Below are 18,010 nucleotides of genomic sequence, written 5' to 3'. Positions count from 1 at the left end.
CTTGACGGTAGCATAAGTCACATCTCAAACACAACATGTCAAGACTGAACCTTCTAATACTTCCCCAAAACCACTTCTCCTGCAGCCTTCTCCATCTCAGATCATCGCAAGGCCATTCTTTGGGATGGATGCTCAGGCCAATAATCCAAGAATCATTCTTGACTGTTCTCACCCTTCACATTCATTATGTCAGAAAATTCTATTGAGTCTACCCTCAAAATATATCCAAAACCTGACCACTTCCCATCATTTCACTGCTATCTCCCTGGCTCTAGCTGACAGAGACAGGAGACCCCCAAGGGTCCCTGGTGAAACCCCACCCTCAAGTCTAAAAAAGCTTGAAGGCTGAAAGGCCAGACTGCTGGTCCAGGATGAAACTCACCACCCTGAGGGAGAACTGCCCTCGCTTGCCCGCCCTTTCCAGACTGATTCTTTCTGAATAAAGCCCGCATGCTCACTGGGGGAACGGGGTGGAGCCACAGGAAGTTCACTCCTTGTGCAGAGGGAGGAGCCTGGTCTCCAGCTCGTGGGTGGTGACCTGGAATCAATCTGCGAGGCAGGGGCCTGTGAGTAGGACCCCCTCCCGCTTTGTTGAGAGTTTCTTTTTTTTTTTCTTTTTCTCCTTTACGTCCAATAAATTCTGCTCTACTCACCCTTCAATGTGTCAGCACGCCTAATCTTTCCTGGCCATGTGACGAGAACCCAGTTTTAGCTGAACTAAGGAGCAAAAATTCTGCAACACAGCCACCGTCATCTCTTGCCTGGAATTCTAAATGCATTCTCTGCTTCTACCAGTGCCTCCATACAGACTTCTCAGCAAAGCAAACAGGATTCTCCTTTTAAAATATAAGATCATGTCACTCTTTTGCTTAAAACCCTGCCATGACTTTCCATTTCACTCAGAGAAAAGCTAAAGTCCCCTACAGTGGCCTTTAAGGCCCAGTGTGACCCAGCCGTCTATGACCTCTCTGAGCTGACCTCCTCCCACTCCCTGCCAGGCTCCTCCTCTGCAGCCCCCTGACCTCCTGACTAACCCACTAGGTGTATCACCAGTTAAGGGCTTTTCCCTGACTATTGTCTCTGACCCAAGAGCTCTTTCTCTACATGTTCACAAATGCCACCTTCTCAGTGGGACCTACACCCATGGCCTTATTGTACATCACAGACCACCCAACTTACCCCCCAGGAACCGATCCCATACCCTCTTACAACGCTATCCTTTTTGTTTTCTTTTTTTTTTAGCACCGATTACCTTCTAACATAATATATGATTTTCTCTTTCATTTTGAGTTGGGGCCTTTCTCTGTTGCCCAGGCTGGAGTATAGTGGCATGATCATAGCTCACTGAAGCCTTGAACTCCTGGGCTCAACCAATCCTCCCACCTCAGCCTCCCAAGTAGCTAGGACTTCAGGTATGCACCCACATGTGGCTAATTTTTTAATTTTTTTTTTTAATAGAGAGAGGGGGCTCTTTATGTTGCCCAGGCTGCTCTTGAACTTCTGGTCTCAAGCAGTTCTCCCGCCTGGGCCTCCTGAGTCCCTGGGATTACAGGTGTGAGCTACTATGCCCATCTTATATTATTTTCTTATAATATCATCTGCTTATTGTTTATTTTCTGGCTTCCTCAGCAAACTCCAAGAGGGCAAGGATTTTTGTGGGATTTGTTCATGGATCTAGGCCAAGCTGTTATAACAATGCCCAGTACACAGAGGTGCTCAATAAATACTTAATGGGTAAATAATAAATACAAATGAAAGACAAAGGCCAAAAAAGACAAGAAGACACTTGGAAGAAACAGAAATGTTACAGAGAATTTTTAAAATTATAATTTAAACCCTCAAATATAAGAGAATAAACTACATCAATGAAATAAAAAAGTGACAGGTTAACATCAGCACCAACAACTAAAAAACAATCAGAGAATAAAAATAAGTTATTGGAAATTAAAATTATGATATCTGAAATTTCAGATAAAAAGTTAGAAGTTGAGGAAATTCCTCTGAAAGAACAAAAATCCAAAAACATGAAAACCTGAAGATAAAAGAAAACTAGAGGATCAGTCCTGGAGGTTAACACACAACTTGTATGTGTTTTAAGAATGAAAGAACAGAGAAAATGAAGGAGAGGAAATTTGGGGGAAAAAATAATATTAAAAAATATTCTGGGCCAGAAGTAGTGGCTCACTCCTGTATTCCCAGCACTTTGGGAGGCTGAGGTGGGCAGATTGCTTGAGCCCAGAAGTTCAAGACCAGCCTGGGCAACATGGTGAAACCTTATCTCTACCAAAAAATACAAATATTAGCAGGGCATTGTAGCACAGATCTGTAGTCCCAGATACTCAGGAGGCAGAGGTAGGAGGATTGCCTGAGCCTGGCAGGTCAAGGCTGCAGTGAGCTGAGATTGTGCCACTGTACTTCAGCCAAGGCAACAGAGTGAGACCCTGTCTTAAAACAAAAAAAAAATCTAAAACAGAAGGACGTGAGTTTTCAGGCTGTGAAACGGCCTCACCTGGGGTTGAGCACAGTGAAGAAAAAGCCTCTCAACAAGCACAATGCTTTTAACATCTCAGGACAGTAGGCCAGGCAAGATCCTGAAGCTTCCATAGTTTCCAAACAAAAGGTCCAGAATCAGAACAGCATAGAACATCTCAACAATATCAGTGGAAACTAGGAAGCCATGGAGCAAATTTTTTCAAAAACTCTGAGGGTAAGGATTTCTAATACAGAAATGTATGTAACCAAGCCATCCCTTAACTGTGAGGCAAGATAAAGGTGCATTTTCAGATATGTGAAGTCTCAAAACTTTACCAAACATTCACCCTCTCTCAGGAAGCTTCTGAAGGGCGTACTCCACTAAAACAAGAGAGAAAACCATAAACAGGAAAACAGGAGGTCCAGGAAATCCAATCAGGACAGTATAAGGGAAATTTCTAGGATGGTGACAGGAAGTCCCAGGATAGCAGCTGTGCAGCAAGCACCAAGAGCATCCTGCAGCTTGGAGCGAAAAGTGGAGGACTCAGGCAGAAATGACTCCAAGACAGAAAAATGTATTACTAGATTATCTAATGCATTTGAATGTAACAAAAGGAGATTTTCAGTTCTGCAGAAGATTTGGGCATGAAACTAAGCAAACAAAGAAATAAAGAGACAATTATTAACCCTAGGGGAAAAAAATTGCACAAGAAGGAAATGTAACCACAGTATACTATATGGCCCTGCTTTCAACATTATTTTCTTAATCACAGTAATATAAACATTGGCTATTGATTTAACTCAACAGAGTGATATAATGTTAGTGAAAGGATGAGGTAAGGAAAAGAGGAAGTAAAGGAGCATGAAATTATTTCTTCCATAAAAAGAAGCCAACTGACAATGTCTAAAATTTGTGAATCAATAAATAGCAGTGAAAGTATAATGTTTAGAAATACAGAAGTAAATACCCAAAGTAGCAATCAAAAAGGGTTATCTCTAGGGATAGAGGGAGAGGGGAGGTAGGGACAAGGAAGAGTTATTTGTTGTCATAAAACCTGTAATCCCACTTTATCTTCAGATCACGTACATGAATTACTTTGATAAAAATAAACATTAATTTTGAGGTGTGGGACATGCTGGCTCCAAACCAATACTTTCCACTTGACATAACCATGAGGATTCAAAGATAATTGAAATGAGAATGACTTCTCATCATGTAGTTCAATGTTATTTAAAACCAAGTCTACACACCTCTTACGATTATCTCGTGTACTCCCGGTGGTATTCACCCCACACTTTCAAGCCTAGGGAGTAGTCTGTAAAACCCTCCTTGGAGCAAGTGGGTAATCAAGAAACCAATGTTATCATCTCAAGGACCAAGGCCTACCAAAATGGATTCAAGATGTAATAAAAAGCCTGCCTAGTCCAATAATCATTAAAGAATGCAAATCCCATAATTTAAAAATTTCCCACAAGAAAAACATTAGGCCCAGATTATTTTAAGGCAAGTTCTATACAACTTTGAAGGAACACACTCTTCCAACTTTATTAAAATTCTCTGATAAAATAGAACAGGATGCTTCCTCCAACTCATTTGAGACTAGGTTCATCTGTAACAAAATGAGACAAGAACCGGACAAGAAAGGCAAAGTGTAGGCCAATCTCACTCGTAAACATAAATGAAAAATCCCAAGATGGTAACAAAAGAACTCAATGATATATCAGTAGTGATACATGAAATGTTTCTTAAAGCACTTATTTTGGGGGATGAAATATAAAGGACGCCCTAGCATTCCTGCAGCAGGCAAGTTCATGGTTTTATGGTGGAACATTCTGTGTGGGTCTGAAAAAACAAGGAGCACAAGGTGATCAAAAACGTGGCGCATGCATGTGAGCTGGCGAGCTTTCTCATTCTTACAGGTTTCTGATTTTAAGAAATGGTTCACAGAGAAACTGGCAGAAGAGTAATCCTGATCTACCTCTGTTTTGAAGTAGGGAGGAAAAAATAAGATAGAAAATTGTAGCGTAACTAATCCAACTTCAGACTATTGTGGTCTCACAAGGCTCCAGGGGGCCTCTTTGACCCAGTGACCCTCCTTGGGAGACACAGTAGTCCCTCCTGAGATCCCAGCCTTTTCTGTAAATATACCTTGCTGAATTGGTAATAGATGTGGGCAGAGACTTCATGCCCCGAACCCTTCAAACTTTCTGGATTCTGAGAACGGTCTTGGCTGTGAAGAGTGACTTGTTATAACTAGATATTGCACATGAACTTAGGGTCTTCTCCATATCCCTTTCCCCTAGTCAGGAATTGTGCCTACCTATGGCAGGCACAGATCCATGAAGGGTGGAAGAAGCATTACTTACTGTGCCCGAAATACTCTCTCAAACTCTGGTGACCCAGTGACTGCTGGGGGCGTAACTTTGTATTTTAATCTTGCCTTTCCAACTTGCAAAGCAAAATAACCTGCAAGTAAAGGGAAATGTTGCGTTAAAGATGGGGCACGTCATTAGTCATTAGTGAAATGCAAATTTAAATCACAATTAGATAGTACTACATACCTATTAGAATGTCTAAAATCAAAAAGACAGATGATAGCAATTAAAAAAGACAGACAGGAGAGGATATGAGAGCAACTGAAACTTTCATACAATGCTGGTGGGAATGTAAAATGGTACAACCACTTTGAAAAACAGTTTGGAAGGGAGTCTTTTAGTTAGACATACCTCCAATGTATAACCCAGTCATTCCATTCATAGGTATTACCCTAAGAGAAACGAAATTGTATGTCCCTACTGTAGGGGCCAAAGCCCTTGGCCCCCTGGAGGTTCACTGAAAATCACTGACATGAGGCAGATTAATTAACAGAAGTTAAAAGAAAGATCACACACATTTATTTCATATGTATACATAGCAGCCTTCAGAACAAAGACCCAGCTCCACAGTGAGGTACAGAAGTTCATATGCCATCTTGAGGCTACAGAAATGTGAAAGGAAAATAAATCTCAGGACCCCAAAATCACTGAGAACTCCAGCAGGCAAACCTGCCTCCCATTTTAATTCCTAAATAAGATCGCTACAAAGCACAGTTTGCCCACAAGGAAAAGCTTATCTTCACAGATGCTAGACAGAAAGTCATCCCTCTGCTCATCTGAGACAAACGCATATCTGATTGCTTATGTAAAAATGTGCCAGTTGCGGTGGCTCACACCTGTAATCCCAGCACTTTGGGAGGCTGAGGTGGGTGGATCACCTGAGGTTGGGAGTTCAAGACCAGCCTGACCAACATGGAGAAACCCTGTCTCTACTAAAAATACAAAAAATTTGCCGGGCATGGTGGTGCATGCCTGTAATCCCAGCTACTCAGGAGGCTAAGGCAGGATAATCACTTGAACCTGGGAGACAGAGGTTGCGGTGAGCCGAGATCACGCCATTGCACTCCAGCCTGGGCAACAGGAGTGAAACTCTGTCTCAAAAAAAAAAAAAAAAAAAAAAAATGCAGATTCACTGAGCCAGACTAAATTGTGTATTCAGTGAAAGGCTTATCAAGGACTCAAAAGAATGCAACCTTTATCTCTTATCTATCTATGACCTGGAAGCCACTGCTTTGATTTGTCCTGCCTTACCTGGACCAAACCAATGTACATGTTACACATATTGATTGATGTCTCATGTCCCTCTGAAATGTATAAAAGCAAGCTGTACCCTGACCACCTTGGGCACATGTCATCAGGACCTCCTGAGGCTGTGTCACGGGCATGTCCTTAACCTTGACAAAATAAACTTTCTAAATTGGTTGAGACCTATCAGATATTTTGGGTTCACAGAAGCAATGCAGGCTCAGAACATGGCCAAAAAAACAGGTTATGGTGGTAAGTCAGGTTTTAATGGCAAGACAGGATATGGGAGGGGAAGAAGAGGAGGCTCAGCTAGTCAAGGGAGTCATGTTATGTAGATGAAATCTCACAGACAGCAGCCCCTCAGAGAAAATAGATGGTAAGTGTTTCTTCCAGATCTTTACAGGTGTCAGACTCCATTAATCTCTCCCAGATCTGGACAAGGGAAGGCCTGGCTGCATTAATGGAGATTCTCCACAATGCAAAGTTCCCCCACAAAAAACAGCTTTGCAGGGCCATTTCAAAATCTGTCAAAGAAATCTATCTTGGGTAAAATATTTTTATTTCCTTCAGTACAAAGAATTGTACACAAATATTCACAGCAGCTTTGTTTGTAACAGGAACAACTCTGTGATGGCTAATTTTATGCATCAACTTAGCTAGCATATGGTGCCTAGTTGTTTGGTCAAACACCAGCCTAAATGTTGCTGTGAAGGTGTTTTTTTAGATGTGATTAATATTGAAATCAATTGACTTGGAGTAAAGCAGATTACCCTCCTTAATGTGGGTGGGCCTCATCCAATCAGTTGAAGGCCCTACGAGGTAAGACTGAGGTCCCCCAAAGAGAAAGGACTTCTGCCTCCAGACTGCCTTCAACACCAGATTGTAACATCAACTTTTGCCTACCAGCCTTTCCTGCAGATTTCAGACTTGCCAGCCCCCATAACTGTGTGAGCCAATTCCTTAAAATAATTCTCCGTGTGTGTGTCTATGTGTGAGTGTATGTATTGATTCTGTTTCTCTGGAGAACTCTGACTCATAAGAGTATCCATCAACAGGTGAGTAGATAAATAAATCATGATAGAGCCATACAATGGGATACTACTTAACAATAAGAAAAAGGAATAAACTACTGATACCCCAAAAAAATGAGTGAATCTCAAAATAATTATGCTGAATGAAAGCAAGGATTTTAAAAAAGAGTACTACTGAATAATTTTATTTATATAAAATTCTCAAAATGCAAATGAATCTATAGTGACATAAAGATTGCCTGGAGATGAGGAGGCCAGGAGGGAGGGGCCCCTAAAGAGAGCAAAGACCACCTGGTGGCCATGAAGCTGACCATCCAGAGGCAGAACTCCTTATCTGAGGAGTTTAGAAGTAATTGATCTTCCCTATATCTAAGGCCGGTTCCAGGCTTCTTTCCCCAAAGTTTATACGTAACTAGACTTTCTCTACTTCTATACATCTCCAGAATGCATGCATGATGAAACTCATTGTGCAACCCTTGCTGACATTACGACACCAAAATATCTACAAATGTAATCATTTATCATGACATACGTGGCTAATATGGACCAAATTACCCCTAAGCTCTTGCTTTAAGGTCCATAAATACCCCTAAGGAAAATCCTCCCCGGCGCATTCAGTCCTCTCACTGAGGCAGCCCGCTGCACTCTTCTGCAGCTTTCTCTCAACCTAATAAAACTTTCCTTTTCAAACCTATACTGTTGTCAGTAAATTCTTACTCCCTGTGGGCCAATCATTTTCCATTGCCAGGGCTCTGACACCTTGCCCAGCAGGTACAAGAAAACTGTGGGGATGATGGCTCCTGCCTGCCGAAGTTTCCCTGTTATAAAACAGCATGACTTTCTTCTCCTTTATTTCATTAGATAATCAACTCTGATGCCTGGGACCACCTTCATCTGGTGATGAGCTCTGTGGACTTCTTTCACTTCCACATCCATACTTCCTCCTCTGTCAGTTTTTGAGCCTTCAATAGGTCTTGCCTCCTGTCCTTAACTTCCTCTTTTCACCCCATAATAAACTTCTGGCATTGAGACAGAGCAAAGAACACTCTTAGGGATCTGCCAGCCACCTCAAGCATGGAAATAAAAACTCTTGAGTTCCTTCAAGGGAAATTCCAAGTACCTTGCTAGCCTTCAGCCCTGCTAAGCAAGAAAGTAATAATAGTTTAAATAATAGTCACCTAAATAAGACAGAGTTACAAGATGTTCAGTTCCCTATAGAAACTAAAGATAACATCTTCACATAGGTTCTTGAGTTGTTTCTCAGAAACCAGGACCTCCATCAGATGGAAAATGCTGACCACTGTCACACAGACCTCAGCTAAGCGGGAACTGAGGACTGAATTCTGACCACCATTCCCTGTTCTAAATTTCTTCCTGAGGGGCCTGCAGAGAATCACACACACAGGTTAAACCTCGTGAAAGGAAAATAAATCTTAGGACCCCCAAATCACTAAGCCAAAGGGAAAAGTCAAGCTGGGAACTGCATTGGACAAACCTGCCTCCCATTCTATACCTAAATAAGATAGCTATAAAGATTTTTTTTTTTTTTAAGAGACAGAGTCTCATTCTGTCACCCAGGCTGCAGTGCAGTGGCATGATCTCAGCTCACTGCAACCTCCACCTCCTGGGTTCAAGCAATTCTCCTGCCTCAACCTCCTGAGTAGCTGGGATTACAGGTATGTGCCACCATGCCCAGATAGTTTTTTGTATTTTTAGCAGAGATGCGGTTTCACCATGTTGGCCAGGCTGGTCTTGAACTCCTGACCTCAAGTGATCCACCTACCTCAGCCTCCAAAAGTGCTGGGATTACAGATGTGAGCACTTTGCCTAGACCCCAGATAAAAAAAAGAAAAAAAAAAAAAACTACATAGCTCCCTCACAATTTACCCACAAGGTAACTTCTTGTGGACAAAGGACAGACAGAACTCAAAGTGATTCCTCTGCTCACTTGAGACATATACATACCTGATTGCTTCCTTTGATTCAGTAAAAGGCTAATCAGAAACTCAAAAGAATGTCTCCTATCTACCTATGACCTGGATACAGACTTTGAGTTGTCTCGCCTTTCCAGACTGAACCAATGTACATCTGACACAGATGAATTGATGTCTCATGTCTCCCTAAAATGTATAAAACCAGGCTGTGCCCTGACCACCTTGGGCACATGTCGTCAGGAGCCCCTGAGGCTGTGTCACGGGCATGTCCTTAACCCTGGCAAAATAAATTTTCTAAATTGTCTCAGATACTTTTTAGTTTAGAACCTTAATATTTCTTTCTGCTGACCCCAAGTTTTTAGACAAAGCCTTGCTCCCTTAACCAACTGCAAACCAAAGAATCTCTGAATCTACCTGTGGCCTGTAAGCCCCTGTGTCAAGATATCCTGTCTTTTGAGGCCAAACCAAGGTATAACCTCCATGTATTGATTTATTATTTTTCCTATACCTTCTTCTTTCCTGAAATATACCCCTGCCTTTAAAAACCCTTGCTTGGGCCAAGTCTGGTGGCTCACTCCTGTAATCTAGAATTTCAGGAGGCCGAGGTGGGAGGATCACTTGAGACTAGGAGTTCAAGAGCAGCCTAGGCAGCATGGTGTGACCCTATCTCTATAAAACAAATTTTAAAAACCCATTTAGGCATGGTGGTTCACACCTGTAATTCCAGCATTCTGGGAGGCCGAGGCAGGAGGACTGCTTGAGCCCGGGAGTTTGAGACCAGCCTGGACAACATAGTGAGACCCCATGTCTAGAAAATAAAAATACAAAAATTAACCAGGTGTGGTGATGGTGCACGCCTGTAGTTCCAGCTACTTAGGAGGCTGAGTAGGCAGGATCCCTTGAGCCTGGGAGGACAAGGCTGCAGTGAGCCAGGATCAATGCACTCCAGCCTGGGTGACAGAGCAAGACCCTGTTTCAAATAATAATAAAATAAATAAAATTGTAAAACCCTTGCCCGAAAGCCACTGGGGAGTTAGGGTCTTCAGCATTAGCTGCCCAGTTCTCCTTGCTTGGCACCCTGCAATCAATGCCTCCCTTTCCGTCACTGCAAATCCTGGTGCTTGTGTTTGTTTCTGTGTGCTGGGTGAATGGACCCACATTCAGTTGGGTTACAGCAACTACTATTTCCCTTCACATTATTTCTTTCAGTCTTAGCTCCTTACCAGTTGTCTCCCCCACTATCCCCTTGTCTAACTTGTTATAGTACCTCAATATCTGTTTCCTACTTGCTAATGTTTTAAAAATGGTTTCCTTTTAAAATTCCACACCAAGTGTGTAGTTTGGGTCTCTCCCTGTGTTAAGGGTATTAGAGGCAATGTGTTTCCTACTGGAACAGGATACGATCTCCCCTCTCACAAGAAGTCAATATTGATCCTGGTGCAGCAAGGTCTCTCAAAGCAGGCTCTTCCCTTCCACTAATCCCCTTCTGCTACATATAAGCTGTTGTTTAGGATTTAAACATTGTCACTGAATATCTAAAGTGTGTAAATGCTGCCCGGGCCCGGTAGCTCACGCCTGTAATCCCAACACTTTGGGAAGCTGAGGCAAGTGGATCACTTGAGGTCAGGAGTTTGAGACAAGCCCAGCCAACATGGTGAAACCCCGTCTCTACTAAAAATACAAAAATTAGCTGGGTTTGGTGGTGCACACCTGTAGTCCCAGCTACTCAGGAGGCTGAGGCAGGAGATTTGCTGAAACCCAGGAGGCGGAGGTTGCAGTGAGCTGAGATCGCACCACTGTACTCCGAGTCAAAAAAAAAAAAAAAGTGTGTAAATGCTTGGGATTGGAGTTTTCTCATTCATACTGCAGCCTGAGAGAGCAGAGTGAGGAGAAGGAATGTACAGATGGGCCCTGACTGTCTCCAACCCTGGGCTCCATCCCTCCAGGGCAGCATCAATCTGGAAAGGCCAATGACTCATGGGCTCAGCTAAAGAGATTTGTCCATTGAGGGGGAAATGAGGACTTGGCCACTCTGCACCTGCTATTACCATTGCTTCTAACATGCTTCACAGCCTTGCAGAAAATACTTGGCAAGTCTTCTTGTTTCCACCTATAAAATGGAAATAATGAAAGGTATGTGCTCCTAGACTTATGAATTAGTAATGCACAAGAGCCTAGAGCTTCAAAATGAGGCTGGGAATAAGCAAGCTTTAAAAGTGCTATCTTTTCTTATGCTAATTGCACCCAATGGGCTTCTGTTTGTGACACTAGCAAGTGTGAGGAATGAGCTTCAGTAAATGGAAGAGGTACTGAGATATCCCACCTACTCCCAGCCCAGCCCCAAGAAAGAGGATTCAGCTGGGCTCACCTCCAGCCCCAAGGGATAGAAGCCCTTCTGTTCTCTCAGGTCAGGGGCCTCAGAGAGACCATGGCTATTTTTGAAATAATATGATGAGAGTAGGGCCAGGTGCGGTAGCTCGTGCCTGTAATCCCAGCACTTTGGGAGGCTGAGGCAGGTGGATCACTTGAGGTCAGGTGATCAAGACCAGCCTGGCCAACACGGTGAAACCCCGTCTCTACTAAAAAATACAAAAATTAGCCAGGTGCAGTGTCGTGTGCCTGTAGTCCCAGCTACTCAGGAGGCTGAGCCGGGAGAATCACTTGAACCCGGGAGGCAGAGGTTGCAGTGAGCCGAGATCGCACCACTGCACTCCAGCCTGGGCCACAGAGTGAGACTCCCTCTCAGAAAAACAAAACAAAACAAAAAACAACAACAAAAATTAGCCGGGCATGGTGGCGCGCCTGTAGTCCCAGCTACTCAGAAGGCTGAGGCAGGAGAATTGCTTGACCTTGGGATGCAGAGGCTGCAGTGAGCCCTGATCACACCACTGCACTCCAGCCTGGGTGACAGAGCAGTATGTCTTAAAATATATATGTATATATGATGAATATATGATGAAAGTGGGGTGCTATTTCACCTCCTTTTCTACAGAGTTTCAACTTTATTTCCCTTCTTATGAGTTGATTAAAACCTCTTGAGAATAATCTCCTTTTGCTTTGCCTGTCTTTCCTCTTTCCCTAGCTTTCTCCAGAGATACACATGTGCTGGGGAGAAACCAAAAATAAAATCCCAAGCCCCCAAACAACTGAACAGACCCCCTCTTGGCCAAGGGAACCCCAGAGAGACCTGAAAAACTGAATTCCCTGCTGTGAGGGGAAGGGAGGTAGGACACACCTGGTTGTGCCCCCTCCCATTTGGAGTTTAGGCACAACTGCCCAGGATTAAGGTTAAAATGGGGATCATAAGACTAACAAAGCCAGCTGCAGCAAGAAGACATCAAATTGTAGACAAGACCTAAGGCCTTGCAAGGCAAGGGTTAAGTCACGCCCTACAAACCATCAAATCTCATTAGGCCAGTTCTTTTAAATTAACCCAGTATGTGGCTTACTTTCCAACTGACTCTGGTATAGCATCACACGACCTCTTTATCTCTTTTTTTTTTTTTTTTTTTTTTGAGATAGGGTCTCACTCTCACCCAGTCTGGAGTGCAGTGGCACGATCTGAGCTCACTGCAACCCATGGGCTCAAGCAATTCTCACACCTCAGCCTCCCAAGTGGCTGGGATTACAGGAAAGTGCCACCACACTCAGCTAATTTTTTGTATTTTTAATAGAGACAGCATTTCATCATGTTGCCCAGGCTGGTCTTGAACTCCTGGGCTCAAGCGATCTACCCACCTAGGTCACCCAACGCGCTTGATTAAAGGCATGAACCACCACACCCGGCCACCCCTTCCCTTAATGTAAGCATTTCTTTGTGCTGAATTCAAGTCTTTAAACAAAGCTTTACTCCTTTAACAACTGCAAATCTGAGAATCTCTGAGTCCACTTATAATCTGTAAGCCCCCTGGCCTTAAGATATCCCACCTTTTGGGGCCGAACCAATAGATACCTTCCATGTATTGATTTATGTCTTTGCCTGTAATTCCTGCCTCCTTAAAATGTATAAAACCAAACTGTAACCCAATTGCCTTGGGACCACCCACTGAAGGCTTCTTGGGTTTGTGTTTTCTCCAAGCCATGGTCACTCACATTGGCTCAGAATAAACCTCTTTAAAAGATTTCACAGAGTTTGGTATTTCTGTTAACCCCCCCGACCAAAGGAAATCAGAATATTGCACCTCAAAATATGACTGAACTAAAGAAGCTGCCTCAAGGTCTTTGTGACCTCTCCACTGCCTCCTGTCTCAACCTGTGGTCTCTACCAAGGCACAGGATGCAGCTGGGCAGTCCTCTGAAGCTCCCTTATCTACCTAGAAACCAGACCCCCTAAGACAAACACAAGTGCCTGCCGTCTCCTCCCTCAGACCTCATTGTCTCATGTGGAAAAGAAGACCGAGGAATGCACACACCTGGACGAACTTTCCCACCAGATTAAGCCTACCCCTCTGGCCAATCAAATTCCAGAGAATCATTGACAAGTTACTTTGTCTCCTGGACCATTCATTCTCCCTAATAATCGTTTACTACCACTCAAAAGAATTGTCTGCATTCCCCATTTCCTCCCTCCCCTGTGAAGAATGGTATACAAACTGCTGTACCCCTTTGGATTATTGAGCAACCATTCCCTCATGCTGTGCACATTAAAATAAATTGTCATACCCTTTCTCCTATTAATCTGCCTTTTGTCAGTTGATGTTCAGTGAACCTTCAGAGGGTGAAGGGGAAGCTTTCTCTCTGCCCCTTACCCCCTGTGATGCCCACCCAGCCACAGCTGGCTTCTTTCACCCTATCTCTACCTCTCCATGCAGCAGAAACTTCTCTCTTCGAAGAAGGACCTTAGGATGGGAACTGACAGTGCTGAGCGCCTACATGGGGCCAGGAACTGTGGTGGGATTTCCTCCCCAGGGTCCCATTAAACCCTCTTTGATGGTGACATTGAAGGGCAGTGTATCCTGAACAGGGACACCCAGCTGGGAAGTGGCTAGACCAACAGATACAGCTCTGTCTGTCTTCAAAATCTAAGCTGCTTCAACCACGGCACATGGTGTCCTGACTCCATGAACATCAGACTTGCAAAAGGAGCAAATTCTGGTTCCTAATGCCAGCTAAACAGTTGTGTCTTCCTCTCTCTGTCTCCCTCTTACATACTCTCTCTCTCCTTTGTAAACCAAAAATAATATTCTAAGCTCCGCAACCATCTAAATAGAGTCCTCCTCTCAGCCAAGGGCATTCCAAAGTTAACCTAAAAAACGAGTTCAGGCCATGATGGGGAAAAGGTGTCAGACATGCCTCATTATATCCTCCTCCCTTTGGAATTCAGGCATAACTGACCAGCATTAACATTAAAACAGACCTTAATGTTAGTCCAAACTGCACCATTTTGTAAGCCCCCTGCCATTTCACAGACCTTGGTCAAAGTGAAACATTCCATAGGGGTTTGGGCCCTGAGAAATCCTGCCTAGCCACCTGACCACAAGACACAGGAACATCTTTATCATACCCTGCCAAGCAAAGGCCCAACTGAAGAAATATCCCTATCAAATCCTGACAGAGCCCAAGGAACATCCCTGGCCAAACCACCTGAACATAAGAACATCTTATCAATATCCTCCAGGGCAGCAAGCCATGATGCCCAAACCCCTCCCGCCCATACCTATACATACCCCAGCCTGTAAGCAATGGTGGGCTCTGGCATTAAGCTGGTCCCCCACCTCCACAGGTTTTTGTAATAAACCTGTGTTGTTGTAAAGCCTCTCTCTCTCTCTCCCTCTCTACCCCTCTCCCCCTCCTCTCTCTCTCTCTGTCTCTCTTTCTTTAACCCCACCTTCCCTTTAAAAAACCTAACACTTAAGACTTTTTGTAGAAATAAAACACCAAATTCCAGCCTGACTCTAGTATAGCATCACATGACAGATAGCAGGCCTTGAAAGAAATTGAAGTATTTTACCCTGAAATATATTTCTTTGTCATATTTTGAAATGGTCCTGGAAAGTTGTCTCTTGTGGGGAAAGTCTATATTCTGTAGAAAATCCCTTTCCCTTGCCAGGTCTTTTCTCTGATCCAGGAGAGAATTAACAGAGTCTGGCACCTTTTCAAGTCTCATAAGAAACATTTACAATCTATTCTCTCCAAACGCTGCTACCTGGAAGCTTCATTTGCATAGTAAGAACCTTGGCCTCCACAACCCCTTATCTTAACCCAGGCACTCCCTTCTATGGATTTGAGGTCTGTAGATAAACTCTTTTAATCAATTGCCAATCAGAAAATCTTTAAATCCACCTATGACCTGGAAGCCCATGCCCCACTTCCAGTTGTTCCGCCTTTGGGGACCAAACTAATGTACATCTTACATGAATTGGTTGATGTCTTATGTCTCCCTAAAATGTATAAAACCAATCTGTAGCCAGACCCCTTTGGGCAGATGTTCTTAGAATCTCCTGGGGCTGTGTCATCGGCCACTGGTCCCTCGTGTTTGGCTCAGAATACAGCTTTTCAATTATTTTACAAAGTTCAACTCTTCATCAACATCTTTTTATTTTTTCTTTGAGATGGAATCTCGCTCTGTCGCCAAGCTGGAGTGCAGTGCCATGATCTCAGTCCACTGCAACCTCTCCCTCCCAGGTTCAAGCGATTCTCCTGCCTCAGCCTCCCTAGTAGCTGGGACTACAGGAGCGTGCCACCACGTCCAGCTAATTTGTGTATTTTTAGTAGAGACGGGGTTTCACCATGTTGGCCAGGATGGTCTCGATCTCTTGACCTCGTGATCCACCTGCCTTGGCCTCCCAAAGTACTGGGATTACAGGCATGAGCCATCGTGCCCAGCCCTAACACCTTGTCATTAAACATTCCCTGTCCACCATTAATCATTATTCACCCAGTCTCCTCTCCTCTCTCCCCACCCCTACCCCCACTCCATCCAGCCCCCTAACATTCTGGCCCCAGTTCACACAGGCCCCTGCACAAGCAGCAAACAGGGAGGATGAGCACCTCTGTCAGCTTTGGGACATCTGTGGACCTGCAGGCCTAGGATAAAAGCGTATGCAGGTTTGGTAGCACCTGTGAGTCAGGATGGGTTGCCTTAGACCTGTTAAATTAGGTTTAGCCTAAAGCTGCCTTCTGACATATTTTAAGTTTGGCCTAAAGGTTTCTCCGTACATCGTGAACTGTATGCTTCCATTTTCTGGGAGTCGCTTTCCTTTTTCTGTCCATAAATCTTCTTCTACCACGTGGCAGCCCCAGAGTCTCTCTGAACCTATTCCGGTTCCCCATGCCCAACTGTGAATCGTTCTTTGCTCAATTAAACTCAGTTAAATGTAATTTGTCTAGGGTTTTCCTTTTAACAGATCTAAGTGCTTCTTTAATTAGAAACAAATATCCTGCTCTTCTCCACAACAGATTGTGTGAATCAAACCACAAAACGTGAGTCTGAAGGTTCAAGATCTTCATACAATCTCAAAACAGACTGGCTAGGCAAGACATTGAGCATGCACGGAGGCCTAGACTGGATCCTCAGCTGTGAGGCCTTCCTGTTTCTGGCTGTTTGTGTAACCTGAGCAGTCTGCAGCTTGGCCCTATTTCCTGGTACAGGCATACTTGGAAATATAAAGAAATATGCACGCTTGGTAAGAAGTCTTGCACTCTTGCACTCGGACCCCTTTCCCCAGCTGACATTGTAGGTAAGATAATATGAATTGAGCAAATGTGACTCCCGTGGAGTAAAAGCCCTCTATTTAACCAGGCAGTCGGGATATTGAATAATCCTAGTGGGAAGCTGTTTTAAAATTTAGAGCTAATTACTTAATCTAAAGCTCGTATTTCTGAAGGAAGTTTTTTTCAACCTGATAATCATGCCACCATAGGCAGTTTATTTAAGAAAACACATTAATTAAAACATCAACGTTCAAGAGATCACAACCAGGTTTAGAAGCAGGCACGTTTCCGTCGGAACACTTGTAATTAATATTCACACCACTTCCTAGAGATTAGCAGGCTACTAACGCCTTGTTTGAACGGGCTGTGGGTCGTAACCACAGATGATGCAGAATCGCTGAGCTCTGAGGCCCCACAGCGGTCCAGTTGGGAGAACTAATCTCTGGAATGTTCTCAGTCTCTGTTTGCCCCTGGGAAGGAGGGGAGCAGGCGGCGTGGGTGACCCTGAGGCGACTGTGCTCTGAGGACCCAGAGCTACCTGGAAGGGCAAGTAGGAAACAAAACACCGGACCCATCTCCCTCCCTCCCTCTATCTCTCTCCCGCAAGCCTTGTCACACACACACACACAGGCACACACACACACACGAACTTCCCATGCCTCTTACTTTGCTGACAGGCCGAGAGGATAGAGACAGCAGCCAGCAGGATCGAGTTCCCGGCCATCTTTCTCACGGAACTATTTGTAGAGCGCAGGGGACGATAAGAGGCGCTTCTTGACTTTGAATGCTGACCTTCCTTATCGGGTAAACAAAGTTGGGGACCGGGTTGGGGGAAAAGGCTGATTCAAGCGGCTGAATGACCTTTGCTCTGGAACAGAAGTCAGGAAGGCAGGCAGGTCTGGGGCTGCCGGTCACAGATCTTTATGGGGCTGGGAGTTGCTTCCGGCGTTTGTTTTAAGCCTCTCCCATGGCCAGCGGGCAGGGCTGCAGCTCACTCTGGGACCAGCCCTCCAGCCGCAGTGCCAGTTACACTATCTTCTCTGCCAATGCACAGACTCTCTGGATCCCTTTCATCCCCACGCCCTTCCCTCCCAGGGCCTTGCTGAGACCTTTCTCACCTCCTGTGGAAAAAGTGAGAAGGAAGTACTTACTTAATCCTGTTGAAATTTTAAATGCTAATTTAAGCCAGTTCTAATTTATTCACGCTCTGAATGGCCGATTTAGGATTTGAACCCAGTCTAGCAGATTCCACCTGTGCCCTATCCCCTGCACCAGGCTGCCTCTCACTGTCACCTAGAG

General features: G+C 44.3%; 1 protein-coding gene across 3 annotated transcripts in view; it reads right to left on the bottom strand.

Moving 5' to 3' along the window:
• The window catches only part of MGST2 (microsomal glutathione S-transferase 2), a 101,607-nt gene extending 83,860 nt beyond the window's left edge, over nucleotides 1-17,747 (bottom strand). For 2 of the 3 annotated variants that reach the window (XM_063723665.1, XM_002815158.5), the window contains exons 1-2: nucleotides 17,378-17,747; nucleotides 4,840-4,939 (exon numbers count right to left, since the gene is read on the bottom strand). In XM_063723665.1, coding sequence (XP_063579735.1) covers nucleotides 4,840-4,939; nucleotides 17,378-17,435 — 158 coding nt within the window. In that variant the 5' untranslated portion in view covers nucleotides 17,436-17,747. The remainder of the gene's footprint in view (nucleotides 1-4,839; nucleotides 4,940-17,377) is intronic. The other variant, XM_024245970.3, reaches the window with a different exon arrangement.
• Between the last annotated feature and the right edge of the window lie 263 nt (nucleotides 17,748-18,010).

The sequence above is a fragment of the Pongo abelii genome, chromosome 3, assembly GCF_028885655.2.
Source record: "Pongo abelii isolate AG06213 chromosome 3, NHGRI_mPonAbe1-v2.0_pri, whole genome shotgun sequence".
Classification (NCBI taxonomy): Eukaryota; Metazoa; Chordata; class Mammalia; order Primates; family Hominidae; genus Pongo; species Pongo abelii.
Note: the sequence above shows the minus strand (reverse complement) of the source record. Positions and strands in the feature narration are given on the sequence as shown.